This window comes from Heloderma suspectum, chromosome 5 (genome assembly GCF_057233095.1).
Source record: "Heloderma suspectum isolate Gila_16-S chromosome 5, 16-S_ref, whole genome shotgun sequence".
In the NCBI taxonomy this organism is placed as follows: domain Eukaryota; kingdom Metazoa; phylum Chordata; class Lepidosauria; order Squamata; family Helodermatidae; genus Heloderma; species Heloderma suspectum.
The window spans coordinates 131,394,236-131,419,296 of NC_139462.1; the positions used below are offsets into that span (position 1 = coordinate 131,394,236).

At 42.1% G+C, this 25,061-nt stretch overlaps 2 protein-coding genes across 7 annotated transcripts in view; one reads left to right on the forward strand and one right to left on the reverse strand.

Annotated features, from left to right (window-relative positions):
* G3BP2 (G3BP stress granule assembly factor 2) overlaps positions 1-10,844 on the reverse strand; it is a 50,254-nt gene extending 39,410 nt beyond the window's left edge. The window contains exon 1 of one of the 3 annotated variants that reach the window (XM_084857483.1): positions 10,698-10,844. In XM_084857483.1, the coding sequence (XP_084713609.1) occupies positions 10,698-10,739 (42 nt within the window). In that variant the 5' untranslated portion in view covers positions 10,740-10,844. Of the gene's footprint in view, positions 1-3,589; positions 3,681-7,605; positions 7,774-10,697 lie in introns of those variants that run through there. The other 2 variants (XM_084857482.1, XM_084857480.1) reach the window with 2 other exon arrangements.
* Positions 10,427-25,061, forward strand: part of USO1 (USO1 vesicle transport factor) — a 55,146-nt gene continuing 40,511 nt past the window's right edge. For all 4 annotated transcript variants that reach the window (XM_084857476.1, XM_084857477.1, XM_084857478.1 and 1 more), the window contains exons 1-4: positions 10,427-10,556; positions 15,339-15,425; positions 16,811-16,875; positions 17,383-17,462. In XM_084857476.1, coding sequence (XP_084713602.1) covers positions 10,491-10,556; positions 15,339-15,425; positions 16,811-16,875; positions 17,383-17,462 — 298 coding nt within the window. In that variant the 5' untranslated portion in view covers positions 10,427-10,490. The remainder of the gene's footprint in view (positions 10,557-15,338; positions 15,426-16,810; positions 16,876-17,382; positions 17,463-25,061) is intronic.

Below are 25,061 nucleotides of genomic sequence, written 5' to 3' on the forward strand. Positions count from 1 at the left end.
TTCCTGGAACGGTATATCCAAAGAGTACAATGACGGCGGAAAAATTTGAAGATGTATGATGTAGACCACATCATAAGCAGGTTGCTCTGAAACTCACAAGAGTGTGAATGCTATGAGTTTCTGTAGTTAATTTTTGCACATCCTGATCCTTTTCAAACCAAAAGAAAGAACTATTCTGTGTTCTTGTTCTACATTGCAAAGAAGATTCACAGTTTCCAAACAATGCCACCAGTAAACACTTGCTAGAACACCTCTTAGAGTTGGCTAAATTTTTAAAAACTTTTGCCATCCTCTCAAGAGGAATGATGCTAACAAATAAAATAGGAACAAACAGGGTTAACTTTCACAATGAAGCCACACAAGATTCTGTATTTTAACAAATTTCTTTTTAACATTCATAAACCTATGTGGAAAGAGAAAAAAATAAGGTGACCAATTTAACATGACACCAACATTTTCAGGATAATACTAACCCGAACACATAGCAATTAGTTCCAGACAGACCTTATCAAACCGCATGACTAAGCTACTGAGTAGTTGCAAGATTCCATGTGAATAACTGAAAAGTATTCCAATAAAGGTATTCCAATTTTTTAAAACCCCAAATTTGGGATTGTTTGAATATAACATTCAAACCACACTAACAGTGCAATTCTAGACACATCTATTCAGGTCCATTGATTTCAATGGGGCTTACTCCCAAGTAAATGGGTGTAAGATAACTCACTCAGTACACTTTAGGGAAAAATCAGTTATAAAATATTTCAGCTAAAATACTTTCAGCTATTGGAAAAAAATTGGAGATATTTATACAAGTAAAATGAACATGGCATATGTTTAGGGTTTTTTTTGTTTTTTGTTTTACTAAATTTAAGTCAAATATACTAAATAAGACCTCAACTGATTTAGGGCACTGGAAATTTTTCCAGTGCAAAATTTTATGGAAACCCCCTATCACCGGGCCCCATGCTGTGCACACAGGGGGGAACTCTGGTGATGGGAATTTGCACAAAAATATAGGTACCTTTATTGATACCCTTCCTCAAAACCCCAGATACGAACACCCAATAGAAACTGCTACTCAATTACCCCAAGTGGGGATGCAAGGCCAAAGCACTTCACCCAGATAAGCAGCGGGGGTGGGGGTAGAAACCATGCCTGTAAGTCAGTTGGAAAAGTCTCCCATACCACTTCACCACCACCACCCTATTTCAATATAGATAACCGTTTCCTGGCTGAATTTTACTGGCCAGCCAAACCTTCCTCTCCCAACAGCTAGAGGCAGTGTCTCCCACACAGGGTAAGTACACAAAGGTGGGTGAGGGGAAGGACAGAAATAGTGGCATGAACCCTCACATGTAGGTAAGCTCTTTGATGGTGAATGCCAGGCCTTCCACTTCAACTATTACTAGTGCCGGCCAAAAATCATGATCCCTTTTGCCTTGAAAGATCACAACCTGTAAAAACAGATACTGCACACAGAAGAGGGCAGAGGAGATTAAGCAAGGGCACTGGAAGAACACCTAAGCGGTCTCTCTCTCTCTCTCTCTCTCTCACTTGCTTATAAGCACCTACTGATGCGATGAACATGCAGCAGGCACGTGGAGGAACAGATCATGAGGTTTCAGAGGATGGGTGGATAATAAAGTCTCTTGGAGCAAAATCAGCAGAACCAGGCAACTGAGCATGGGAAGAGGTGTGGCTAGATTATATGGCAGAGGCTCAACAGTGCAAAAGACAACCTGGATCATGTGGGAGCCATGCAGCTGGCCCATGTAGTACTTTCTTTAATTGGCTCAGACATTGCACTTACTCAAATGTCTTGTGTGTATGGAGTCCTTCCTGACTTTTCTGGTGGAAGATGACATCCAGAGTTCAAACCTCTGCTGGGACACAGGGGTAGGGTCCCTCATGCAACCCTCTTGGCTTTGGCATATATAGCTGGGCTGTGAGCTGGCTGCTTGGGGATTTCAAATGCTCCATGGTGTGTCTTTCCGCTGCTGTGGTTGGGTGGTTAGAGAGCTGGTCTGTGAAGTACAGGCTCTAGTCCTGCCTGCTTTCCCTTCTTATCTTTTGACTTGATTGTTTGTGGACAGACATGCAAAAGTTCGGCTGCTAATTCTACCATTCCCTGATGAGGTTTGTACCTGCTGTACCCGTTTCCCATCCCACTGTTTTATGCCAAGACCTAACAGCAGGCTCTTGTAAGGGCATGGTTGTGGCTTCCTTTGTAGCTTGTCCTCACTAATGGGCTTGCAGCCCAGACCTTCCTCAACCTCCAGGCCCAGGATAAATGTCTCTTCCCTGATGCCTTGGACCCTGACTGCAGGCTTTCCAGGAGCATTTGATTGTCCAGTATGGGGAACAGGATGATGAACTCTGATACAAGAGGGGTGTTTTTGAATGCTCTCATAATAAAATGCTTAGTGTGGACACATGCAGTGCAGCTGCCATTCTCTGAAAGGCAGGCAGATGTATCTAATCTCTAGGGTAGTGTATGGTACATTCATGTCAATGTATTTCAACTAACACTAAGGTAGCAGGGGTTCTGTTTTGAACTGTTAACATATTCTAGGGTAGACAACCATGGTGACCAGGCTAGCTCGGGTCTATAGGCATTATAGTCCAAAAAATCTGTAAGGCATCAGCTTACTTACCCCTAAACTAGGGAAGTTATAATATTGCTATGTTTTTAAGCAGACCCATCCACATTGGTTTTTTAAACCAAGTATAGGACTAGTTCTATTACTCAGCAAATAAATACAACTGTCAGCAGATAGAGAAAAGCCTCAAAGCAATATGTAACGGTGTGGGCAACATGCTCAGGCAGCAATCCCTGGTGGGGGCCTACGAGTGTGAATACCTAGTACTCCAGTTTTAGTTTATGAAATAAGAGGTGGCATAGCATAGTGGCTAAGACCCATCAAACATGAAGGCTCTAATTTGAATCTCATTCTCTGCAAGCTGCTCTCTTCTTTTCAGCCCTACCCAATACTGACCTACCTTACAGGGCTGTTTCAAGAATTACTAGGTAATGTGCACAAAGAGCTTTGCACACTCAAAGTACTATATAAACGCCAACTATCATTAAACATCAGAATGTGAACTAGGGCTGTAGCGAGGATTCTTAAGACTATGCATGCGTGTGTGTGTGTGTATGTGGGGTGGCTGGGGACGAGTGCGTGCTGGCTGAGGACGATGGGAACTGTAGTGCAACACATCTCCAGGTCACCAGGTTGGGGAAAGGTTGACCTACAGCTTTCAAAGGAGGTCCTTAGCTGCGCTGCATGCTACATGGGCATCTTTAAACGAGCTTTTTCTGCATCGTGCCCTTCATTTAGGAAGAGGAACCAGGGGGAGAGGGAACCCCCTCTACCTCCACGCCCCAACAAATCATGAACTCGGCCTGCAGCGCTATTGACAGCAGCAGCAGCAGCCTCCTCCCTCACCCGTTTCTCTGAGGAAAAGCGCCCCAGAAGAGAACCACCCCGGAGCTGCTCGGAGACCTACCCCAGACCCGCGAAGGAAAGGCAGCCGGCCACCCACGCGTGGGCCGGGCCTCTCCACCCCATCCTGCCCCGTTACCAACCTAGACGCTCTCCGCCGTCTCAGGGTCCGGTTCGCTCCCGGCCGAAGGCACGGGGAGGAGCGACTGGTGCGGTGCGTCCCTCCCTCACACTGATTCGGGGCGGAACCGGATGTCCCCACCACGCGCGCGCTCTGTCGGGGGGGGGGGGGAGCGTGCAGCGCGCGCGCACAGCCTCCAGAGGCGGCCAGATGTGGGCGGGGTCAGGGTCACGGCGGAGGCCCCGCGACTCAGAGGCCCAAAGAGAAAGAAAGGGGAGAGAGGCTTTTTCTTTTTGCTTTAGGATTGCACCCTGCAGGATTACGGATTTAACGCATCCCAACTTTACAAAAACAAGGGCGCAATCCTGTGCGTGTTTAAACAGACTCCATAGCTGGCTGGGGGATGCTGGGAAGTGTAGGACTTTCTTCTGTCTAAGGGTGCAATGGCTGGCTGGGGAATGCTGGGAGTTGTAGGACTTTTTTTCTGTCTAAACATGCATAGGATTGTACCCTAAATATGCATAGGCTTGTGCCCTAAAATGTCTGTTCTGGCCCGTTCTGTTCTGTGTGTGACGGAGCTAATAAAATTATAATATTAGGAAGAGTTCAGTTCTAACACATTATTCTCAAGTGACTGCAGCAGATCCATACGTTGGCGGACCAATAGCAGCTATTCAACTTGGGCCAGATCTTTATGGTCCCTCCCTTGGTTTCCAGGGATTCCAGCTTCAACACCGCAGCCACAGGCAATCATGAGCGGCTCCAAGCTGGGATGTCCCCCAGGAACAGCTTCTGTGATTCCCTTCCCCTGAGGCACATTTAAAATATATATATATATATATATATATATCATACCATAAAGGATTGCAGAGAGTGATGCACTGGTACAAGAAACACACACACACACATATATATAAATATTAAAAAACCAAAGTTCCATACAGGCCTCACTTTCGGTTCTGAACAGCAACTTCCGTATGTGGAACAAGCATAGCAAGGAAGCATTGTAAAAAAATGTGCATTTAGAGATAGCATGGAAAAGCTGCCTTTCATTGCAGTGTTTTGAAACAATCGTAGCCTTTATTCTCCCTGCTCTCTCCCTTTCCATTTGCTCAGTGGAGAAGTCTGGTCCGGGTGATAGTAAGAAAGACAGACAAAGTGGGAGAGGTCAAAGTTTGACGTTCCGTGTATCTCTGGCAGACGGAATGGAATTGAAAGGTTCCTTTTATAAATAAAGTGTATACATAAATATAAATATATTTATTAATAAAACTGGTGCAAAATCAGTGGATCTGCTACAGTCACTTGAGAACAATGTGTTATACTGGCTCAGGAATGCTGGGAGTTGTAGGACTTTCTTCTGTCCAAGCATGCATAGGATTGCACCCTTATTTTTGTAAAAGTGAGATTTGCTAAATTCATATGGGAATAATCTTTTAGGGTGCAATCTTATGCATGTTTAGACAGAAAAAAAGCCCTACAAGTCCCAGCATCTCTCAACCAGCATGGCTAGCTGACAGATGCTGGGAATTGTAGGACTTTTTCTGTCTAAACATCCTTAGGACTGCGCCCTTAGTAATGGAATCCATGTATTATTTAACAACCCATTCCCAGTCGAAACAGATTTTAACAACAAAAATAGATCAGGATGCCTGGCTTTAAGGCATCAAACACAGCCAAATTCACATACCATAAAGGATTGCGGAGAGTGGTGCACTGGTACAAGAAACATCCCAAGTAATTCCACTAACTGTTCTGGCCAATCAATGGTATTCTGGAAAACCAGCCTGGAATGCCAGCTTCCAAGCTAGTTGAACCAACCAAATTCATATGTCTCATTGAACTAGAGGGAAAAGTCACAAAACTTCCACAGAGTTCATGTTCTCAGGGCCCCCAGAGGAACCTGAGGGTCCAGGGCAATTGAATTTTCAGGGGGGCTTTGTCACACACAAACATTACAATCGTTTTGAAATTATATATATTTGAAAGACCTATATTTGAAAGACCATAAATCCCATAAAAAAGTCACAGCTTCTCGGATAACTGTAGCATACATATAAAGACCTACATAATTAAAAAGTAAATATCAGAATATTTGTACCTAATAATTATTAGTATGTTTAATCTTTCTTCAATAAGCAATTTAAAATATTTCAGACCTAATGTTAAAGTGGGTTTGGAGAGTGGTGACCCCTCCGTTAGTGGGCCGAGTATTGTCATGTTTAAATTTGTTTATCTCTTACAAACATAGTTTTTTTAAGAAAATTTTGGTGAAAAAAATTGATAAAAATGTACTGCTTTTCATTTAGTTAAAATTGTTGGGAGAAAAGGTGTATGGCCTCCTCCTCCCCATACAGCCACCCCATCCTGTATTCACTACTCCTAGAAGAACTACGCATACAGAGCTTTCAGAGGCATAGTAACCACTGCCTAGGAAGTATTCCAGAACTAAGTTCTGAGCTGCTTCCTCAGCTTGTTTTTGTCAGAAGCCTGGAACAGAATACAATATTAATACAAAACAACGTGAGCTGATAGTTCTGTTCAAATCAAAAAACTAAAATACTATGCCCTGTACCACTGTAATGCTATGCACGGTTAAGAGTGCAAGAGCCATTTACACTAATTGTGACTTTAGAGTGAAAATGCATACGATTGAAAGAAGGCCTACGAGGTACACCACATAACCAGCCAATGTGGAGTAAGGATTATGACCAGAAGTTCTGTTATAATGTGTGACCTTTATAGGAAGAAATTATTGAGAAGTTGCCCTTGAATATTTGGTATAGATAATCACTGGCTTTTTTTAAAAGCGTGACCCAGCAAGCAGAAAAAGGAGGAATCAGTAATATGTGTTCTAAGGCAACTTATCAACGATTGGAAGAAGGGGGTGGGGGGACTCATTTCACACACAGGAAAACTGAGGCAGCAGGCACTTGAAGTCAATGCTGACTATGGGTTACATAACCACAGGGCTTAAAATGATAATTTTGACCAGCAAATAGAAAACAGGAGGAATTTAGCCAGAAATGTGTGTTCTAGGGTGTTACTTTCCACCACCAAATGAAGGAAAGGGTAAAAAAAACCAGATTGAGAAGCATTGTGTAGCACCATAAAATGGAGGCCAGGCATGGGCCTCAATTCATTACTTAAAGCAAGCATAAGGGAGGACAAAAACACCTTCAATTTAAAAGCAGTTCAGACCCCCACCCCAATTTATCCAGAATAGCAGCACAGAGAAAACAATTTCTGGCAGAGGCCACTTATCAATGATTGGAGGCAGGGGAGGAGAGGGGAAACCCATTTCACGCACAGGAAAACTGAGACAGCAGGCAATTGAAGTCAATGCTAAGTCTGAGTTACATGACCACAGGGTTTCATAAAATCATAGAATAGAAGGGTTGGAAGGGGCCTACAAGACCATCGAGTCCAACCCCCTGCTCAGTGCAGGAATCCAAGTCAGAGCATCCCTGACAGATGGCTGTCCGGCCTCATCTTGAACTTAAAATAAGTTTTAACAACAGCAAATACAGAACAGGAGGAATTTAGCCAGAAATTACGAAGGCATTACTTCGCACCACCAAAAGAAGAGAAAGCGTAAAAATGGACTGAGAAGCATTGTAGAGCACCACACAGTGAAGGCCAATTAATTACTTAAGGCAAGTATAATGGAAGACAAAGATGGCCTCAATTTAAAATCAGTTCATACCACCCCAGCCCATCCTCACCTCTATTTATCTGGAATAGCAACACAGAGAAAGCGATTTCTAGCAGAGGCCACATAATGATTCCCCCCCCCCCAGTCATTGGGAGGGGGGAGATGGTGTAAACAAGATGGGAACAAAGATTTTTGTTGCATTTTACAACCCAGCACCCCTATGAATTTCTCCAGGCACCCCAAACGAAACTGGAAAGATTTTTAAATGGAGAACATACCAGTATAAATATGAAAAAAATAAACAGTGATAGGATACTCTGGTCTCCAGTCATCCTCCTCCTCCCATGAAGAAGGGTAGAGTGGAAATAAAGCAGATACTGTACCTCAGTCACTCCTCCCCCTCCATTCAGGTGGGCTTGCACTGCCCAACACACCCACAAGTGGCTCTGATTGGCCACTGACTGGCCAGCCACCACCTACTCCATTTACTGGCCAGTCAGTGAGCCAGCCTTCTTCCTCTGTGCAGCTCCTCGCTATCACCCAAAAGTACCCCTCCCTTGCGGAGAGAAGGGGTCATCTTTGATTGGCCAGCTCAGGCAAACAACCTGAGCTGACCCTATTTTTTGTGGTGCTTCCCCTCTTAATTAGGGGGCTAGCACTGCCTGGTGCTGAGCTCCAGGCAGACTCCAAAGCCTTTCTGGTCCAGGGAAAGGCTCTAGAGCAGCAGGAACATTTTGAGCATGCATGAGCATGTTTTCAAATTTTTTAAAAAATGCTCTCCTTGCCTTGGTTCATGTGAACGGCTTGCATTTTATTAAAATAAAATAATGCTTGCCCAGCCCCCCCCCCCAATGCTGTGTGGGGCCTAGGGCAAACTGCCCCCTTTCCCCCTCCCCCTGGCAGGCCTGCATGTTCCATTACCTGTTCCAGGTAATAACCCCTCTTGCAGAAAAATAGCCCAGAATGTCAATTTCCAAGCTAGCCATATTATCTAAATGTGTGTGTCACACATGCCAAGATGGTAACAATGATATAAACCACAAAGCTTCCACAGAATTCATCTTCATGTACCCAAGTACCTGTTCTGGGCAATAAAAGCTACTGCTGAAAAATATGTATTGCCTATGATGGGTAATGGAACATGGATTCTGTGGAGGTTTTGTGATCTGTCCAATCATATATGTTTACTTGGAAGTAAGCTCTTTGAGTTCAATGGATTGCAGACTTACTGGATCATTCTAATCTAATCCATTGAAGCCTGTGAATCTGGTTGATTTGGATTACATGGAACTTGGCATTCTGGACTTTTTAAAATTCCTTCTTGGAATACTGTTTGCCCGGAAAGGGCAGTGGAACATGGAGTCTTGAGGTTTGTTGTTTCAGTGTTTCATTCCAACCTAATCATTTGTAGTGTGGGAACTTGACTTGGGTTGATATCTTAGAACCAGTTGTGAATGATTTTTTGGTGTGGAAGTAAGCTACTCAAAATTTAATAATGAATGGATTTCATGTCTAAAGTATGTTCTGTATCTTCTGTATATTTACCAGGGTGTGTGCGTGTTTTGCATAAAGTGGTCTTAAATAAAATTTATAAAATTTCTATTCTGGTCCACTTCATTCTGTTCTGGATAGATTCTAGGTGTGACAGAGATTAATTATTGTACTCGGTTTCTCTGACACATACCATTACGTTTTGCATCACATTTTATTTATAAAAGGGTCATTTCACCCGTTCTGGCTTTTACGCTGTTCCCCAAACTACGGCTTGGATAATGGATAAACATCACTGGAGTTTACCACAGGGTTGTCAACAGTTCTCAGCCTCAGCACACCTCTAACCTGCAATATTGAGAGAACAGCAATGGAACTCTATTTGCATTTTCACAGGCAGGGCAATGTTTTAAACTGAAATCATTCAACATGAAATAAAATTCCAGTCATACTAACATCCTGGATCTTTCCATTGTTTCCTATGGACAGTTGTCACTTCCTCCCAAGGGGTGACCAAAAAGCGGAGGGGGGGGGGAGCCAAAATGAGCCAGCAAGCTTTGTTACTAAACAATGGAATTGTGAGCCTAAAGTTATAAGTCTATGTTCTACACACACACACTCACACACACACACACACACACACACTATATAGTGCCAGGCATAGGACTTCTGTAAGCACCAACAGAGCGATTAAAAAATAGAAGTGACTATCTCATTGTATGAATAGAGAACTTCCTGGTTCATATTGGAAGCCATTTTTATATTTCCCCTGGGGTGGAAGTGAGAATTGCCCACAAAGACCAATGATGAAATCCAAGATTCTGGCATAACTGTGATTGTGCTGCAGCCCCCCCCCCCGCACCCCCAAACAAAAGGTAGCAAAGGAAGAGTTCCTGCTCTTTTTAGCCAAAGTCTTAGTTCAAGTGAAAAAATTATTTTTCGTTTCAAACACTAAAATAAATAGCCCCGCCAATGCAGGCCATTATCCCCAAATACAGGCCATTATCCCCAAACTGCAGGTTACATGTGCGGGTGGCCAAGCGTTTTACAGCAGCCAAGTTATGTATGTATGTATGCATTCATTCATTCATTCCACTTATATCCCACCTTTCTTCCATTGTGGAACACAAGGTGGCTACATGTGGTTCCCAAGGGATCTCCCCCTCCAAGCACTGACCAGACCCAGACTGCTTAGCTTCAGCAAGGTGGCTGCCTCATGAGCCTTCAGACTATCACCTAGGATGCAGTCCGTTACTAATATTTGCAAGTGAGAGGTTTGGATTTCAGTCCCCAGATCCTTCATTCAAAACACCCCTCGGGCTGCCGTAATCTTCAATTTACGAAGCTTGCCCCCTCAGACTCTCTCTCCCGGCCCCAAATCCAGCGCTCAATGGCATGTAGATGCCTTGCGCTCCACGGACTTGTGGGCAGACATGTTACCATCTGGATGCTGAAGAACTAAAACAAAACAACGGCGACATTCGACCCGAGCCTCCTGTTTGGAACAAGGCACCTGCGGCCCAGTCACAGCTGCCCTAGAATCCTGGGTTTCTCTGTTTTTCCTATAGGCAACTTTCGACACCCCCCCCCCCCCGAAAGAAAGGAAAATATCTATTGAAACCGGAAGTTCAGGCTGCGGGTCACTTTACTCTCTATCTCTAGGATGGCCGCCTTTGTGCCACGTCTTGGCGCAGGCGCGCTGGTGCTGCTGCTGACGGGGCCCGAGCGAGGAGCCGCGGCCTAAGAGCGTTTGGAGCGGCGACACCGGCGAGCCGAGATGAACTTCTTGCGGGGCGTCATAGGCGGCCAGAGCGCCGGGCCTCAGCCCTCCGAAGCTGAGACGGTGAGTCAGGCGACCTGGTGAGGGAAGTCGGGTAGGCGGCGAGGCCTCGGGATAACTGCCCCGCCACTCTTCTGCGCCCGTTTCCCTCCGCACCCCCTTTCCGGCTAGTTGCCTGCGTTGCGCGCCCACGTTGTGCCCCACCTCGAGCGACAGGGCCGGCGCACACCTCCTGCAGCCGGTCATCTTGCTGTGCGCGGACTTTCGACAGAGCAGCGAAGCCGATTTTGCCTCTCCGAGTGCAACCGTCTGATGCAGTGTTCCTTTCGAGCGTACACGCAAGGGCGCAATCCTATGCATGTTTGGATAGAAAAAAAGTCCTACAACTCCCAGCATGCCCCAGCCAGTAGTGCTGGGTGGGGCATGCTGGGAGTTGTAGGACTTTTTTTCCTGTCTAAACATGCATAAGATGGCGCCCTAAGACAGCCTTGGTGTGTGCACATAAATGAAGCGTATTGGGGGAAGTAGCGTCTCTGTGGGATGTGTGTTTGTTGTTTTCACATCTTATATTGTAGTTGTACCGCTAACCCCCCCCCCCCCCATAATAGTAATGTATGGAGCAGATTAAATCGTCATTTCGGCGGTGCTTCGTCTTCACTCTGTATCCAGCCATCACCATTACTTTGCGTTACATACCATCTTCGCTGCCAGGACTTGAGGACATGTGCTGTGGCCAGCCATTAACAAACATAATATGTCTCCTACTGTCTCCTCACCCCATGCAGTAGCCTGTCTGTATTCTGCTATCCACCTGTTGCCTCCTTTCGTTTTCTAATTTTTCCTTGTTCCATCATAGTCTGTATCCACATCACTTGTACTGTTTTCATGTTCAAGCTCTCATATATTGGCTCTCACATATCACTATGACGGTCTCAAATGTGTTCTCATCTACTTTGGAAACCTCTTGCCACATCTGCTCACACATGAATTTAGTAATTGACACTTTTGTACTTTGTATCTTGCTGTTTAAGTAGGCTGATCACAAAAGAATAGGGCCTTTATCTTTTATAGCTATGCATGCTAGGGAATTTTGGTAGGTGCAACTTTTCTCAGCTCAGCATGACTAGCTGATAAAATGCTTCCCATATATGTGTGTGTTCACATAATTAAAATTATTATTACTACCTTTTCATGTTCCCCCAGTACTGATAAATTGTGAATACAAAGTGATTTATTGAACTGACTTCTTATCCAATATTATAGTATAAATTTCTGAGCGAGTTCATAATATGAGTACTGTGAGACTTTAAAAAGTAACTTGGGCAGTACTTTGTATGAAGCAGTCAATGCACGTAGGCTCAGTAAATATTACAGATTGCTACTTCTTCTAAAGATGCTCTGTGGACACCTGGCATGATATCAACAACTCCCTTCCCCCCCCCCCCCAAAGAAACACCAAATCTTTAGGGCTAAGACTGGCTTGCTTGATTTCTATGACACACTTGTGCTGACTCTTCAATAGCATATTTCATTATGTTTTATGTAACATAAATGGCAAGAGCTGTGAACCGGGATGGGCAGATAATACACTGGAATCTGCTAATAGATGGCTGGATGACTTGCAGTAGATCAGCAATATTTCCTGATTCCCAGTCTTTGTAACAAAAGTAGCAAGAACAAGGACCTCCCCACCCACCCCATTAGGCTGTTAAACTACCTGATCTGTAGTAACAGTTGTGTGTTTGTTCTTGTATATGAAAGTCATCTCAATGTATGTCTCTTGCAGCACAGTAGGTAATTTACTTCATTCCTGAGCCACTAGTCTTATTCAACCCCTGAATTCCAAGAAAAAACAAAGTAAATTCTGCAAGCCTGAAGTCTGCCCAGACCTGTTATAAATCAATCCCTCAAATTATAGTTAATGTGTAAACCAGGGGTACACAACAATTCCTTGACAACCCCCCCTTGCCAAATTCCCTCCCCTAACAATCCTTATACAGGTTTCTCTTTCCTTGCTAGCAGCAGCAGTGAGGACAGAGTGATCTGTATCAGGATCCCTGGGGTAGAGAGTAGAGAAAAGGCTTTCCACTCCTTCCCCCAGAGATTTTCATACAAACTGCTTTTTCCCCATTGGTGTTAGTAGTGAGAAAAGAGTGATCTGTATCAGAATCACTGGGATGTGTGTGCGTGCGTGTACGTGCATGTGTGGCTTCTAACACCTGAGCCAGCAACACATGTGGCCTTCAGGCCCGAAAAGGTTGCGCATCCCTGGTGTAAACAATGCACCAGGGATTTTATTATTCTTGGTAATATATAAATATCACAAATAAATAATAAGGCCATGACCTGTTTGTTACTGAAGAGCTTCCATATGCTTTAATAGTGTCTTGAACATGACGAAGAACTGAAAAAAGCAAAGTTGGGAAGAGTCTTTCTCAACTGATCTGTGAATGTGGGGTTCTTGTTTCCTTATCTCAGTGCAAAGGTTGCAGTAAAAGAAAATGTTTTGCGACCTTTGATCAGGCTAATGAGTCCAAGGAGAAACAATGCCTCCCCGTTTTATATTCTGAACTTTCATAGCATGGATGCATTTGTTGTTAAAAATGCTGCCAGAAAAGTAGCCTCCACTTTGCTGTGATAAAAACTTCAACAAGATTATGCCTTACAAACTGGACTAAAACAGAGGGTTAAGTTTTTCTCTCAATATGAATGGGGTTTGTGGTACCACATTGAACAGAAGGGAAATATCCATTTTAATGCTGAGAGCACCATACAGATTTTTTTTGCCTGCGATTGATAGTGTGTGTAAGACTATCCTGTATCACTGATAAATCACTTTTCAAACAATACATTACATCCTCTTTCTTTTTAAAAAAAACAAGCTCAGTCTTGATAGGCTGCAAGTGTGAGAGGAGGAAGGGTGAGCAGAGAGTTTATTTAACTCTTTCTCCCTCCAGTAACTTTTCAGCTTAGAGCTAGCCTCCCCAAGTTGCTTTTCTACCTGCAGCAAGAAAGTATATGGATATCCTGTATTTCCTCTCCCCAATCCCTGAGTGATCTTGAGTTGAAAAAGGGCAAAGGATCAAGCATCTTTGCCTGGCCTTTTTTGGTTCAAATTCACAGCCTGTTCAGGCTGATTTTTCCTCTATGTTTTTTCAAGAAATATGAGATTCCACTTTAAGCCCAAGACGCTACTGTGTTGAACCAGAAAAATCTATGATGGAAGCTAGATTTCAAGAAAACTCGTCTGTCAGTTTGTTCTAAGTTGATCAGGGCCGTAAGTCTACTTGTGATCTATTGCTTTCTGGTGGTTCCAGTCCTGGAGGGCCAGTCTCTGAAGGTAGTGCTTGGGATAACCCATCGCCTCTGGTGATGGGGTGCTACAAGACTTGTCTCCCGTGGGTGTTTAACATCTGTATTGAACTACTGAGTGAGGTCATCTGGAGGTTTGAGCTAAAAGTCATCAGTAGATTGATCATATTCTGCTTTACCTCCTGTTTCCATCCCCTGACTGAATTGTTTTCATGTACTTTCTCTGTGTGTGCACGTGCATGTGTTCAATGGCAAGTGTAAGGCATCTTATGTAATTATGTAATTACTATGGAAAGTAGAGTAATCTATTCCTGCTTATTCTAAGGTAGACATTTCTGATACTTATATAAGGATATGTTGTAATCATTTCACCCTCCTTATTGTGCTATGGCTTTGCCCTCCTCCTCTTCATCAAATGTGAAAACTAAGAATGAAGGCATTAAAACTCTAGCGTGAGACCAGGAGATATACTTAACTTTTCAATAGCATGTGCCTTCTTTCAACAGCCTAATTTTATGCATGTTTGTTCAGAAATAAATTCCATTCAGTTCAAAAGGGCTTACTTCTAGGTGAGGATATGTAGCAGCTTTGGGGAACTTCCAGCCCACCAGACCTCCCCATCTGGCCAGTAGATGCCAGGGCCAATGCCCATTCCTGAAGCCCTGCCCTTTTGCTTTTGGGAAAAGCAAGGAAAGAGGGAAGTCAGCTCTGTTGGGAGCTGCTGCCTTAAGAGGCCTGGAGCACCTTGAAGTGGTGGTTCCTGAAGGCTTCCTTGCTGATGAGAAAAGCGAGGGGTGAGGAAAGCCTCCTCTGACCAGAGCCACTGCCTTTAGGTGGCTGAAGTGCTTTCTGGTTGCAATTCCTAATGAATCTCCTCTTTGTTGCTCCTCAGCTGTTTCCCAGTCAGCTAAGCAATGTGGTCAGTGGTGGTAGGGAGAACTATAGGGAGGAGAGGTTTAAATCACTGTGCAGAGAGAAAAGGGGTTCCTTGTGAAATCTTGTTTGGGGCAGGTGGGATTACCAGTTTGATGCATGATTTATGAAGATTTGTTCTAGTCTCAAATGTGAATTTATGTGTGGTGGTTGCTATGTGAATGTATGTGGTGGGGATGGTGGTTCTGCCCGCTTTTGCAGGGGCTCACCTACCACTGGAATGCAGTCCCCAGAAGGTTGGCTGCAAGGGAATGTGTCCTTTGGATTAAAAAATGGTCTCTATCCCTAGTATATTGGACTGAAATTTAAGCTTAAAGCACTGTTAATCCTATTCTCAAGAAATACAACTACATACTGGTTTTGGTGTATCTGCAGTAGTTTTTATTTTGACTCTTAAAAGAACATATTTCTGACTGTTGAGTCTTCTAAGACCTTTAATATCTTTCATTGAAGTTGATGGAACAAATTCAGTTTAAACTCTGGTGAACTTTCTTTGTTAGCACTTGCTTGCGCAACTCATAGATAGAAAGAAAGAAGACATTTACAAATAACACAGTTTTATGAAACTATTTCTGACTTGCTTTTTCTTTCCTCTTATAGATTCAGAAATTATGTGACAGAGTTGCATCTTCAACCTTACTTGATGATCGCAGGGATGCTGTACGTGCACTTAAATCTCTTTCGAAGGTATGTATGTTTTGTCCTTTACGTAATGCTTCAACTTTATGACCTGGTTCAGACATCATGCCTACCTAGGGTTTGGCGACAGCCCTTGGAGTTCTAACACTTCCTGGGGAAGGGTGAGGAGGAGAAAACCAGGTGAAAATTAATTGTCATTTATGGCACGTTTGTGCTAGTTAAACTTGGGGGAATATTTAACATTGTAAATGTATTTGTTTGGTTTTCAGAATTTCTATACTTAACACAGCATTGAAGTTTTCTCCTAGAAGAACTATCTCTCTCACAACTTATAAATATATTTGGCTATTTTGCCTTATAGACTAGTACACCATTGAAAATGTATCAATGCAGGAAGTGAAACGATCTTTTAATGATATCTGTTTTCAGAATTTGTTATGCATTTAAAATAATTGTCTGCAGGAGTTCCTGATGAAGACTAATGTTTAGTCGAAATGGGAATACAGTGGGGTTCCTTAGACTGATATGATTGTGACTGATATGGTTGTTATGACATTGGTAGGATTGTTATAGATTGTATATATGCACTGGAAAAAATTACTTCCTTCATAATTTGATGTGTACCATCAATTGTGCTTTAATATATCTTTATTGTTGTTGTTCAGTTGTTAAGTCGTGTCTGACTCTTCGTGACCCCATATACCATAGCACGCCAGGCCTTCCTGTCCTCTGCTCTCTCCCCGAGTGTGCTCAAGTTCATGTTCATTGCATCGGTGATGCTATCTAGCCATCTCATCCTCTGCCATCCCCTTCTCCTTTTGCCTTCAATCTTTCCCAGCATCAGGGTCTTTTCCAGTGACTTTTCTCTTCGCATTAGGTGGCCAGAATATTTGAGCTTCAGCTTCAGTATCTGTCCTTCCAATGAGCAGTCAGGGCTGATATCTTTATAAACTTCCATAAATTTATTATATTGATCTAGTGCAGTTCTCTTAGGTCCTTTGCACCTTGTGTGTTTGTGCTGAGCTGTTACTGGGGGTCTTGTCTTTTTTGTTTTGTAGTACCTAGGGTTTAAACAAACCCTGGGTAGTCATGAATGAGCACAAGTGAGTGTGTTGGCTCCTGGCTGCTCCTGCTGAACTAAACAACTCAGGGACACTCCATCCCTGGGTTGTTTATTGTGACGTCTGAACATGGAATTGTGCGTTGTTGAGGGAGGAACAACCCAGACTTGAAACCCATGGTTTGTTCTGTGGGAGTGGTTGGCCAGCCAGGAGTCATCTTGCTCGCACTCATTAATGACTACCCAGAGTTAAAACAAAATTTGGGTAACCATGACGTCTGAACCAAGTTTATGTGTTGCCTAATGGTACTTTCATTTCATGGAAATTCTGTGACTTTGGTTTAGTTGTTACTTCTTTTCTTGAATTTGGCAGAAATACCGCCTCGAAGTGGGGATTCAGGCTATGCCTCATCTTATCCAAGTGCTCCAGACAGATCGGTAAGCATCCTGGGAAACATTTAAGAAGTATGCAAACCAGTGTTCTTCATTCAGTCATTTCTCCTGCTTTAATACGAGTTGCAGTGGAATCCAAACTAATATGAAAGTGATGTAATTTCATGATTTTATGATGAATAAGAAATGTTGATATCCATCAAAACCCATATATATAAATATATATATATATATATATGCGCGTGCAATAGTGGAATGTTAATTTCTGCAAACATTTTCAGCAAATCCAAATAACTTCAGAAACCAGATTATTTGTATAGGAAAGTTGATCTCAGATACAAAGCAGTATTTTCCAAGATGATAGACACAACCCCTAAACATGTTCCATACCTACCTTTAAAAATCTTTATACTCAAAAGAGCCTTGCGTGGACATCCCAGCTTGCAATATTGCTGCTGCTAATAAGGCAAATATGAATATTAGTCCTAGTGAACAAATGTTTGAAACGTCTTAACATTGCTTTTCATTCAATATGTGATCTTGTATTCATAGTTCAGATTCTGAAATTATTGGCTATGCTTTGGATGCCCTCTACAATATCATATCCAATGATTTAGAAGAGGAAGAACAAGGTATGCATTTGATTTTTAAAATATCTCTATAACAACTAGATTTATTTAATTCGGTTTAATTATCCAGTTATAAGTAAAATAATAAACACTCACAGTGGTCTGGTTCGGACATAATGGTAAATAATGGGTTAGGAACATAGGAAGCTGTCTTATACTGAGTCAGGTCATTGGTCCATCTAATCAGTATTGACACTGACTGACACTGGCTCTCTAGGGACTCAGGCAGTTCATCCCTGTCTGGAGCAGTTTGATCCTGCCTTGTTTAAACTAATCACAGTGCCTTGAGTGGAGATATAATGGGGAACTGTGGTTAGTTTAAAAATAAAGCAGATGCTTCTGATCACCTCATCACAGCTGCACCAGAAGAGGGGAGGGGAGAGTGTGTGAGCCTAAGGCCCATTCAGTCTCAATCATGTAATGCTAAACCATAATTTAGCATTGCATCCAAACAGTGGCTGGGTTCACACAACACAACAACTTACACTCAAGGTTGAGTATGGGTTGAACTGTGGGTTGTCATTGAAATGTGGGTTGAAACGTGGGTTGTTGTGTTGTGTGAACCCAGCCACGCTAATAAACAATGGTTGTTAACCACGAACAGAACCTGTGATTTTTTGCTTGTTTGTGAACTGCAGGTTGTTTGTGGTTAACAAATCATGGTTTGTTAGTGCGGCTGGGTTCACACAACACATCAACCCATAGTACAACAGCAACCCACAGTTCAACGATAACCCACACTCAATCCGTACTTAACCTTGAGCATGAGTTATCGTGTTGTCTGAACCCAGTCAATATCTTCCTTGTTGTAGAAACCTTTTTTTGAGTAGTAGTGTTTGTGTTGAAGCACAATGTTCAGTTTGCATTTCTGTAATGTATCAAACCAATGAAGTATGTGGTTAAAATATAGCAGAAAATAATTTCTATACTACCACAGGTTTTTATTTCACTCTAATGTAGAGCAAGCTTATTTTCTGACAGCATGTTTAAGGTGCTTCAGCCTTACTTTGCTAAAACTGTCAGGTCTAGATCGTTTCACGTGAGACAAAGCAGTCTTGAAGAAGAAGCAGATAAGGCTAGGACCACTGATTGGAAGTGTGCCTCATTTTTGTGTTACCTAGGGTCGCTCAGAATGTCTGTGTCCTCTTTCCTAATAGTTGCAGTATGCAGGACAGTGGGTGCACCTTCCAACCAATTGAGTGCCTTAAGGCGCGGTCCTATTGAGATAGTCAGTAGCCTCAGAAATCGGAGGCTACTAACTATCCAATGCAGGGCAGATGGAGCATGGAGGGGATCCTCTCCTCTGTGTCCTGCCTGCCCTGCATTTGGGGCTAGCTGTGGCTTCGGGGAAAAGGAGGGAATGAGCCTGCAGACCCGATAGGAAGCTGTCTAAAGCACCTTCTGCAGTCTCCCCCCTTCACTGCCCCCGGGACCGCCCCCTTTACCCTGTCTCTGTGCTTGATTTCTGAACGTGGAGACAGCGGTGGTGCGGAAAGAACCACGCTGGCTACAAGGGGGAGGGAGAGGGGGCTGGCAGAGTAGTTTCTGGAAACCGAGGTTGAATGACCTTGGTTTCCAGAAACTGAGAAATCCTATGGCTGTCTAGATGGTGTCTAGATGGCCATAGGATTGCTCTCTTACTTCCCTGTGGTGGATCCAGCAGCTGGTTGTCTGGTGCAAATCATTTTGTAGCAATATGTTAGGTGCAATGTAAAGTCTTGATTATTAGACTGGAATGGGCATATCTGGAAGAAACAGATTTAGCTGCACATCACTTCCAAAGTAAATAAAGGTTATTTCTCAAAAGGCTGATCAGAGTAGTTTTTATATTACAAATATATAAGGAAAGCAGAAAAAAACACAAGTGACTAGCACCAATGTTTTTGTCCTTGTAATGTGTGAAATAGCACCGGCAGATCTCTCCCATATTTTTAATTCCAAATAGTGGATCTCACTGTGAGTGAGATACATGAATTTCCTACAGAAGTGGGGAAAGAAGAGTAGCAAGTAACCTGTGCTACGTCTTCCCACAGTTTGCTTAGATCTAGCAAATGTAGTAAAATATGATTGAGCCACCGGTGGCCAGCCACCCTTTTGTACGCTGTCCCTGTTTACTCCTCAGAGTACATCAGAATGCTTAGTCACACATCTTAGTGCTACTCCTTTATTCTCGATCTTGACTTAACTGTAAAGAGTGCATTTTATTTTGAATAAAGAATTTGAAAATGGAATGTATGTTGATACAACTTCTAGCTTCTATCTTTAAATTCACGTTTGTTGTGTTTTACGGACAGAAAACATTTGAATGTACAGAAATAATTACTTACATGAGTATGTTTTGTTGTTTCTAATACTGATTCTTCATAAGCAATTTTGCTGATTTTTTTTGGCAAGGGGCAGGGATAAATTGCATTATGATGGGTAACCCTGGAAAATATTTTTAATGTAATGAATTCCATTAAATGCATTCTAAAGAGGGAAAATACAGGACATTCTATTTTTGAGGGCAGAAAATCATTTATTTGTAAGTACTTAAAATAGAACTAAGCCTTGAATGAAAAGCAGAATGGACATGTCCCTGCCAGAATGGCTTACAGTGTAATAGACATTACACACAAGGAAGGAGGGACATAGGAAAATAAGCAAATGCAGGCCACGGCAGTGACATAATAGCCAGCTTAGAATGACAACTGATGACAATTCAGGGAGGAGAGAGTCAAGTGGTGGTTGGCTCCAGTCAGGCCAACACTGGAGACGGTCATGCCATCTTCTTTCTCCTCCTGATGGCTGATTATTTTGAATAGTTTTGATGACAGCTAAATTATGGCATCCCACAGGGGGACGCCTATTTCTTGTAAGAACACAAAAACCTCAGGGTTGAGGTCAAGGCTTAAAGTGATGCCAGCAAACAAGGTTGTGGGGTCTTTGATAGGCTATGGGGCCTCCAGAGTATGGATTAAGCAAAACATGATTGGGAGTGCTTGAGCTAGACTAATCAAGTAACCACTGTATCATTGTTCTGGAGTTCTTCCTTTTGAAATCAGTGTTATATTATTAATTGATCTTTTGTGCAATACTAAATGAAAAACTGCTTCATTTTTGAACCTTTCTCTCTTCTTGTCTGCCTTTACAGATGATTCTGAAGGTAAAAGAACCAGAATGATATTAGCATGGTGTGTGTTAGTCGTAGTTCCAATTATTAATTGATTCACAACACTTGATTCAGTTTTAAAAGGGATACTGTGTAGATATTTGCCAGTGTTATTCTAAGAGGGTTATTTAACCCTTTTCTCACACCCCCAAATATAAAACTGGCTTGGCTCTCTTCATGTCAAGGGGAGCCATGTAATCATGTGAGGTGATATTGTTGGAGCAAAATGTGGTGGCTTGTGATGTCAGATACCAAACTTCAAATGCCTGGAATATTTTTCCATTTGTTAGTAGAAGTGCTGAATTCGGTATGAAGAGGACATTGTGAACACCTGGTGGTCTGAAATAACTGCTAAAGGCATTAATTTACAAAATATTTTACAGAAGCAAATTGAAGTTCAAAATGGTCTTCTTTGCAGTGTCCTTTTTAAACACTGCTATGTACATAAGCATGCTTTATTTAATGTACTTTTATAGAATTTGTTTTCTACTTAACAGCACTTATTCCAAGGTTCATTTAGAATGATGTAGCAGGCACTTTATCAAGCAGCTAATCATCCTAAGATACTTGTCACAATATTGTACTAATAACTTCAGGTACATTATAACCTGGTTAATAGCAAAGTTAATATTTACTGTTTGCTTACTGTTACGATATTGTTTTGTCATTGTGTATGCATTTGTTATTCAAAAGATTCTTAGATTTTTCTCTATCGGCTTACTTTAACATTTTAAAATACAATGGAATATAATTGTCTTCACCTTGATAAGGGGATGTGGATGTTGGATTGTTTTAATGACAACTTTGATTATCAGTGTCCTTAAGGCTGCAAAAAATTGATGGGACCTAGGAATTTTAAATGCTTTTCAGACTGGTGTATCCAGAGGGGTAAATGTGCAAAATCACTTGTGGTAAAGTTGGACATGCCAGTACTGGCCCAACTCCCCTCCTGTAACACAAACTTTCTGGCTTTTCCCTATAGAGACTGAAGGAGTGGAGCAGACTGGAGGGAGATGTGGCCTCCAGAGGTCAGAGAAGGGTTATACCTGACAGGGAAGGAGATTAGCCACAGCTGTAGCGAGTAATGGCTACAAGGAACTGTGGGGCTGGGGGGAGGAAGAAAATGGGAGTAAATACTGATGCTGGTGCACCCTGGTAGAGCACAGAGAGGGCTGCAGGGAAGCAGTCTCCCTAACAGTTCTCAAAAGTAAACTAGTCTAGTGAAGAGTAAGTCATGGGCAGAGGTCAATGCAGGCTAGGGGAAAGCCAAAAGGGAGATGTTCTCTTCCCTAAATACTGAGAGTTTTAGCTTTTGGGGTGTGTGCAATTTTTAAAAATTATTTTTGATTTTTAAAAACCATACAAAAATTAAGAAGAAAAACAAGAAACAGGATACATGGACCAACCAAAATGCATCAACAACAAAAGTAGAAATTTGCGAACTAGAGGACTAAGAAAAGCAAGTGGAATAGTTTAGAGAAGGGTAGTGGAGAATAGTGGAAGGGTAGTTTAGTGAGGTAAGCATGCTGTCTAAAAGCATACAGCGTACCTGTAACAGCGTGCAAGAAGGAATAAAATTGCTCTGTACTCCACAGACTTGTTTCTCAGGTGTGCTATTATCCTGGGAGGATGGGCAAGTGATATGAACCAGTGGGTCTGGTCTTTATGACACTCATATATGAATTGTGGAATATCTTATTTGGGAACGTTTTGTCAGCCTTCTATTAATATAACTTAGCCTTGAAAATAACCCCACAAAAGTTACTACCTTGCTGAGAGCTGACAGAGGAGAGATGGAGAGCTATGTCACTCCTCCAGCAGCCCACTGCATGTCTCTGCTTGGAATGAAGGAGGGCGCTTTCCCCCTGTGGCAGCCTGCTTGGATGGACAGGGTGCTCCATCCTTCCTCTGTCGGCCTGCTCCCTAGCCTGCATGCAATTTCTTGTTGCCTATGGCTGTCAAAGTAGTGCTTAATTACAAGGCTGATCTAACTATATAATTCAACAGTAAAAAAACCCCTGCTGGTTTAAGACCAGAGTTAAGGCTGTCTCACGTTGGCTCAGGGTCCACAAAGCCAGGAAATTAGAAGCTAAGGCTGATGTCTTAACTGACATGCCCCATGATCAGTGATGTTGTGCAATGTCACAAATTGTGCTTTCACCTTAACTAAAAAGCTCTCATGTGCCCCTTTAATTCACGTAGTGTGAGTTCATATTTTCTGATTAATGATCGTGCTGGTGTTGTTTCTCTGTTGAAGGTTAGGAAGTAGTTGATATGGAGGATAAGCTGTGAGTAGGATATGTCAAGGATATGGAATTGTCCAAACAGTGTGCAATATTGGGGCTTAATTTAGTAGCTATGTTATGTCTGAACCAAGCCATTATCTGTTTTGTGTAAGCAACGTTACAGAGGTTTCTATGATAGGTATTGTGTCAGCATTACAGATGTACAATTTCTCGAAATTTTGAAACCGGGGAAAAATCTTTCCTGGGGGGAAATAGAAATTGTAGGGAAAATGGAAAAACTGCAATACATTTTTTTTTTTTTTTTGGCAGTGGCCTTTATAGATCTAAAGTCACTTTTTAACTTTAGGAACATAAAATGTATTTTGTATAATTTGGTTTGGTCATAAAATTACCATGTTTGGTATATTAAATGTAGAATGATAACTTATTCAGACTGAAAAAAAACCTATCAACATTACAGTAAAACAAAGTTAATATGTCTTCTGAGCTTCCACAGTGTCAAGCAAACACAAAAAGCACTCGTTTTCAGAAAAAGAGCTGAGAAAATTTGAGGGGAACCTGTCTCATTAACTGTTGCTACATGAAATTTTGGTCAAATGAGTCCTATTTTCTGAGCTATCGCTACCAACAGTTTCTACTTCTTCTGATCCTTCATTTTTATCATCTTCAGGGACTTCTAAAAATTGAAGGTTTGCCCAGATTGAGACAAGCTACTCTACCCTTTTACATATTTGTTTATTTCTTGATTTGGTATATTTACAAACATAGACCAGTTTGTTCACATGATGGAGGAATCTGAAGCAGGCGAGGAGCAAGAGAAGTCAGATGCTGTATTTTGCAAAGGCCTTGCCACCATATCCTAGACTGTACTCCTGAACCAAATATATGAAGGTGTTCTGCATTCTCCAACTTTGAAAAGCACCTTTCAAACATCAGTTCCTAACTGTGCTGCTTGTTCTATAATTCAGTCAAATGCAGTAGCTCTGCTATCATTGCTTACATTTCTGCCTTTAAATCTTGGATTCAAGGAATTTACAGCAACACAAATCAGTTGACAACACTTTTTCCCCATTTCTTAATAAAGTCTTTCCCTTTACTTTCTTCTGTTCTTGGAGATACTTAAGATTCCCCCAAACAGTTGTTTTTATCTTGGCCATTTGGTAGGGAATGTCTGCCAAAAGTGCACTGTCCAATTCAGATGCACTGACTGCTGAAGAAACTGGCTTCTAATCTTGAGAGTGCTCTGCAACTGAACCCAGAAAACATACTTTTCAAATACTGTGTTCCTTACACTTCTGGGTATTTTAAGATTCTCAGCCATTACTGTTTCTTGAAAAGCTTTGTTTTTAGTGAACTTTCAAAGGAGGTCATCACTCCACCCCATCGAGTTTTACGACAAGAGTTTTAGTGTTGCTATTTTATTCTTTGCATTCTTTTATTCTTGCTTCTTCTTGAAGACTGTGGCTGGAGTGAGTAGCTTTTACATGTTCCATAACTTCCTTTGCTCTTCCATAGAACTTTTGGAGAATGTCCAGCTTCATGATGTCAGGAAGCAGGTATACAAATTTAGCATGGACAGATTTAGTAATGCATGGAGGAGAAGCCTCCTTTCTCTCAGAATTAATTGTAAACAACTTTCTTGCCTTGTAGGCCTCACCTCACTGCTAAATTTGGGGGATGATTGTGCCATGAATTATCAGATTAGTAGGAATTCAATTACAATTTTCACCGGGGTTATGAAGCTAAATTCAGCTAAAATATAGTTCAGTGTTCTGAATTCAGATAAATTAACAACTGAACTTCCAAGAAAGAAGTATATTTTCTTTCAATTCCTTTGTGCTGCTCTATACGTCTGTGGATCTCAAGGTTACAAGGCCAGGAGAAGTCAGCTTCTTTCCAACTTAAACTTGTAGACTTGCTCTTTCTCCTCAGCCTTTTGAGCAAGCAGAGCAATGAACTCCCTGTTTCTAATCTCTACAGGAATAAATGGATAGTGCTGCCAGTATCTTCCACTTCCTGTCCTTTGAGGCCTAGTCAGGAGGACGGAAAGAGATTCACCAACCTCTATAATTAATGAAATCATCTGTAGAATGGATTTGAATGTTAGCACACAGTGAGATTATTGCTCTTTACTCATGAAAGTTTGTGTGTAATTTTGAGTGAATGGCCCTTGCATAACCCATACTCGGTGGGTAGTTATCTAGC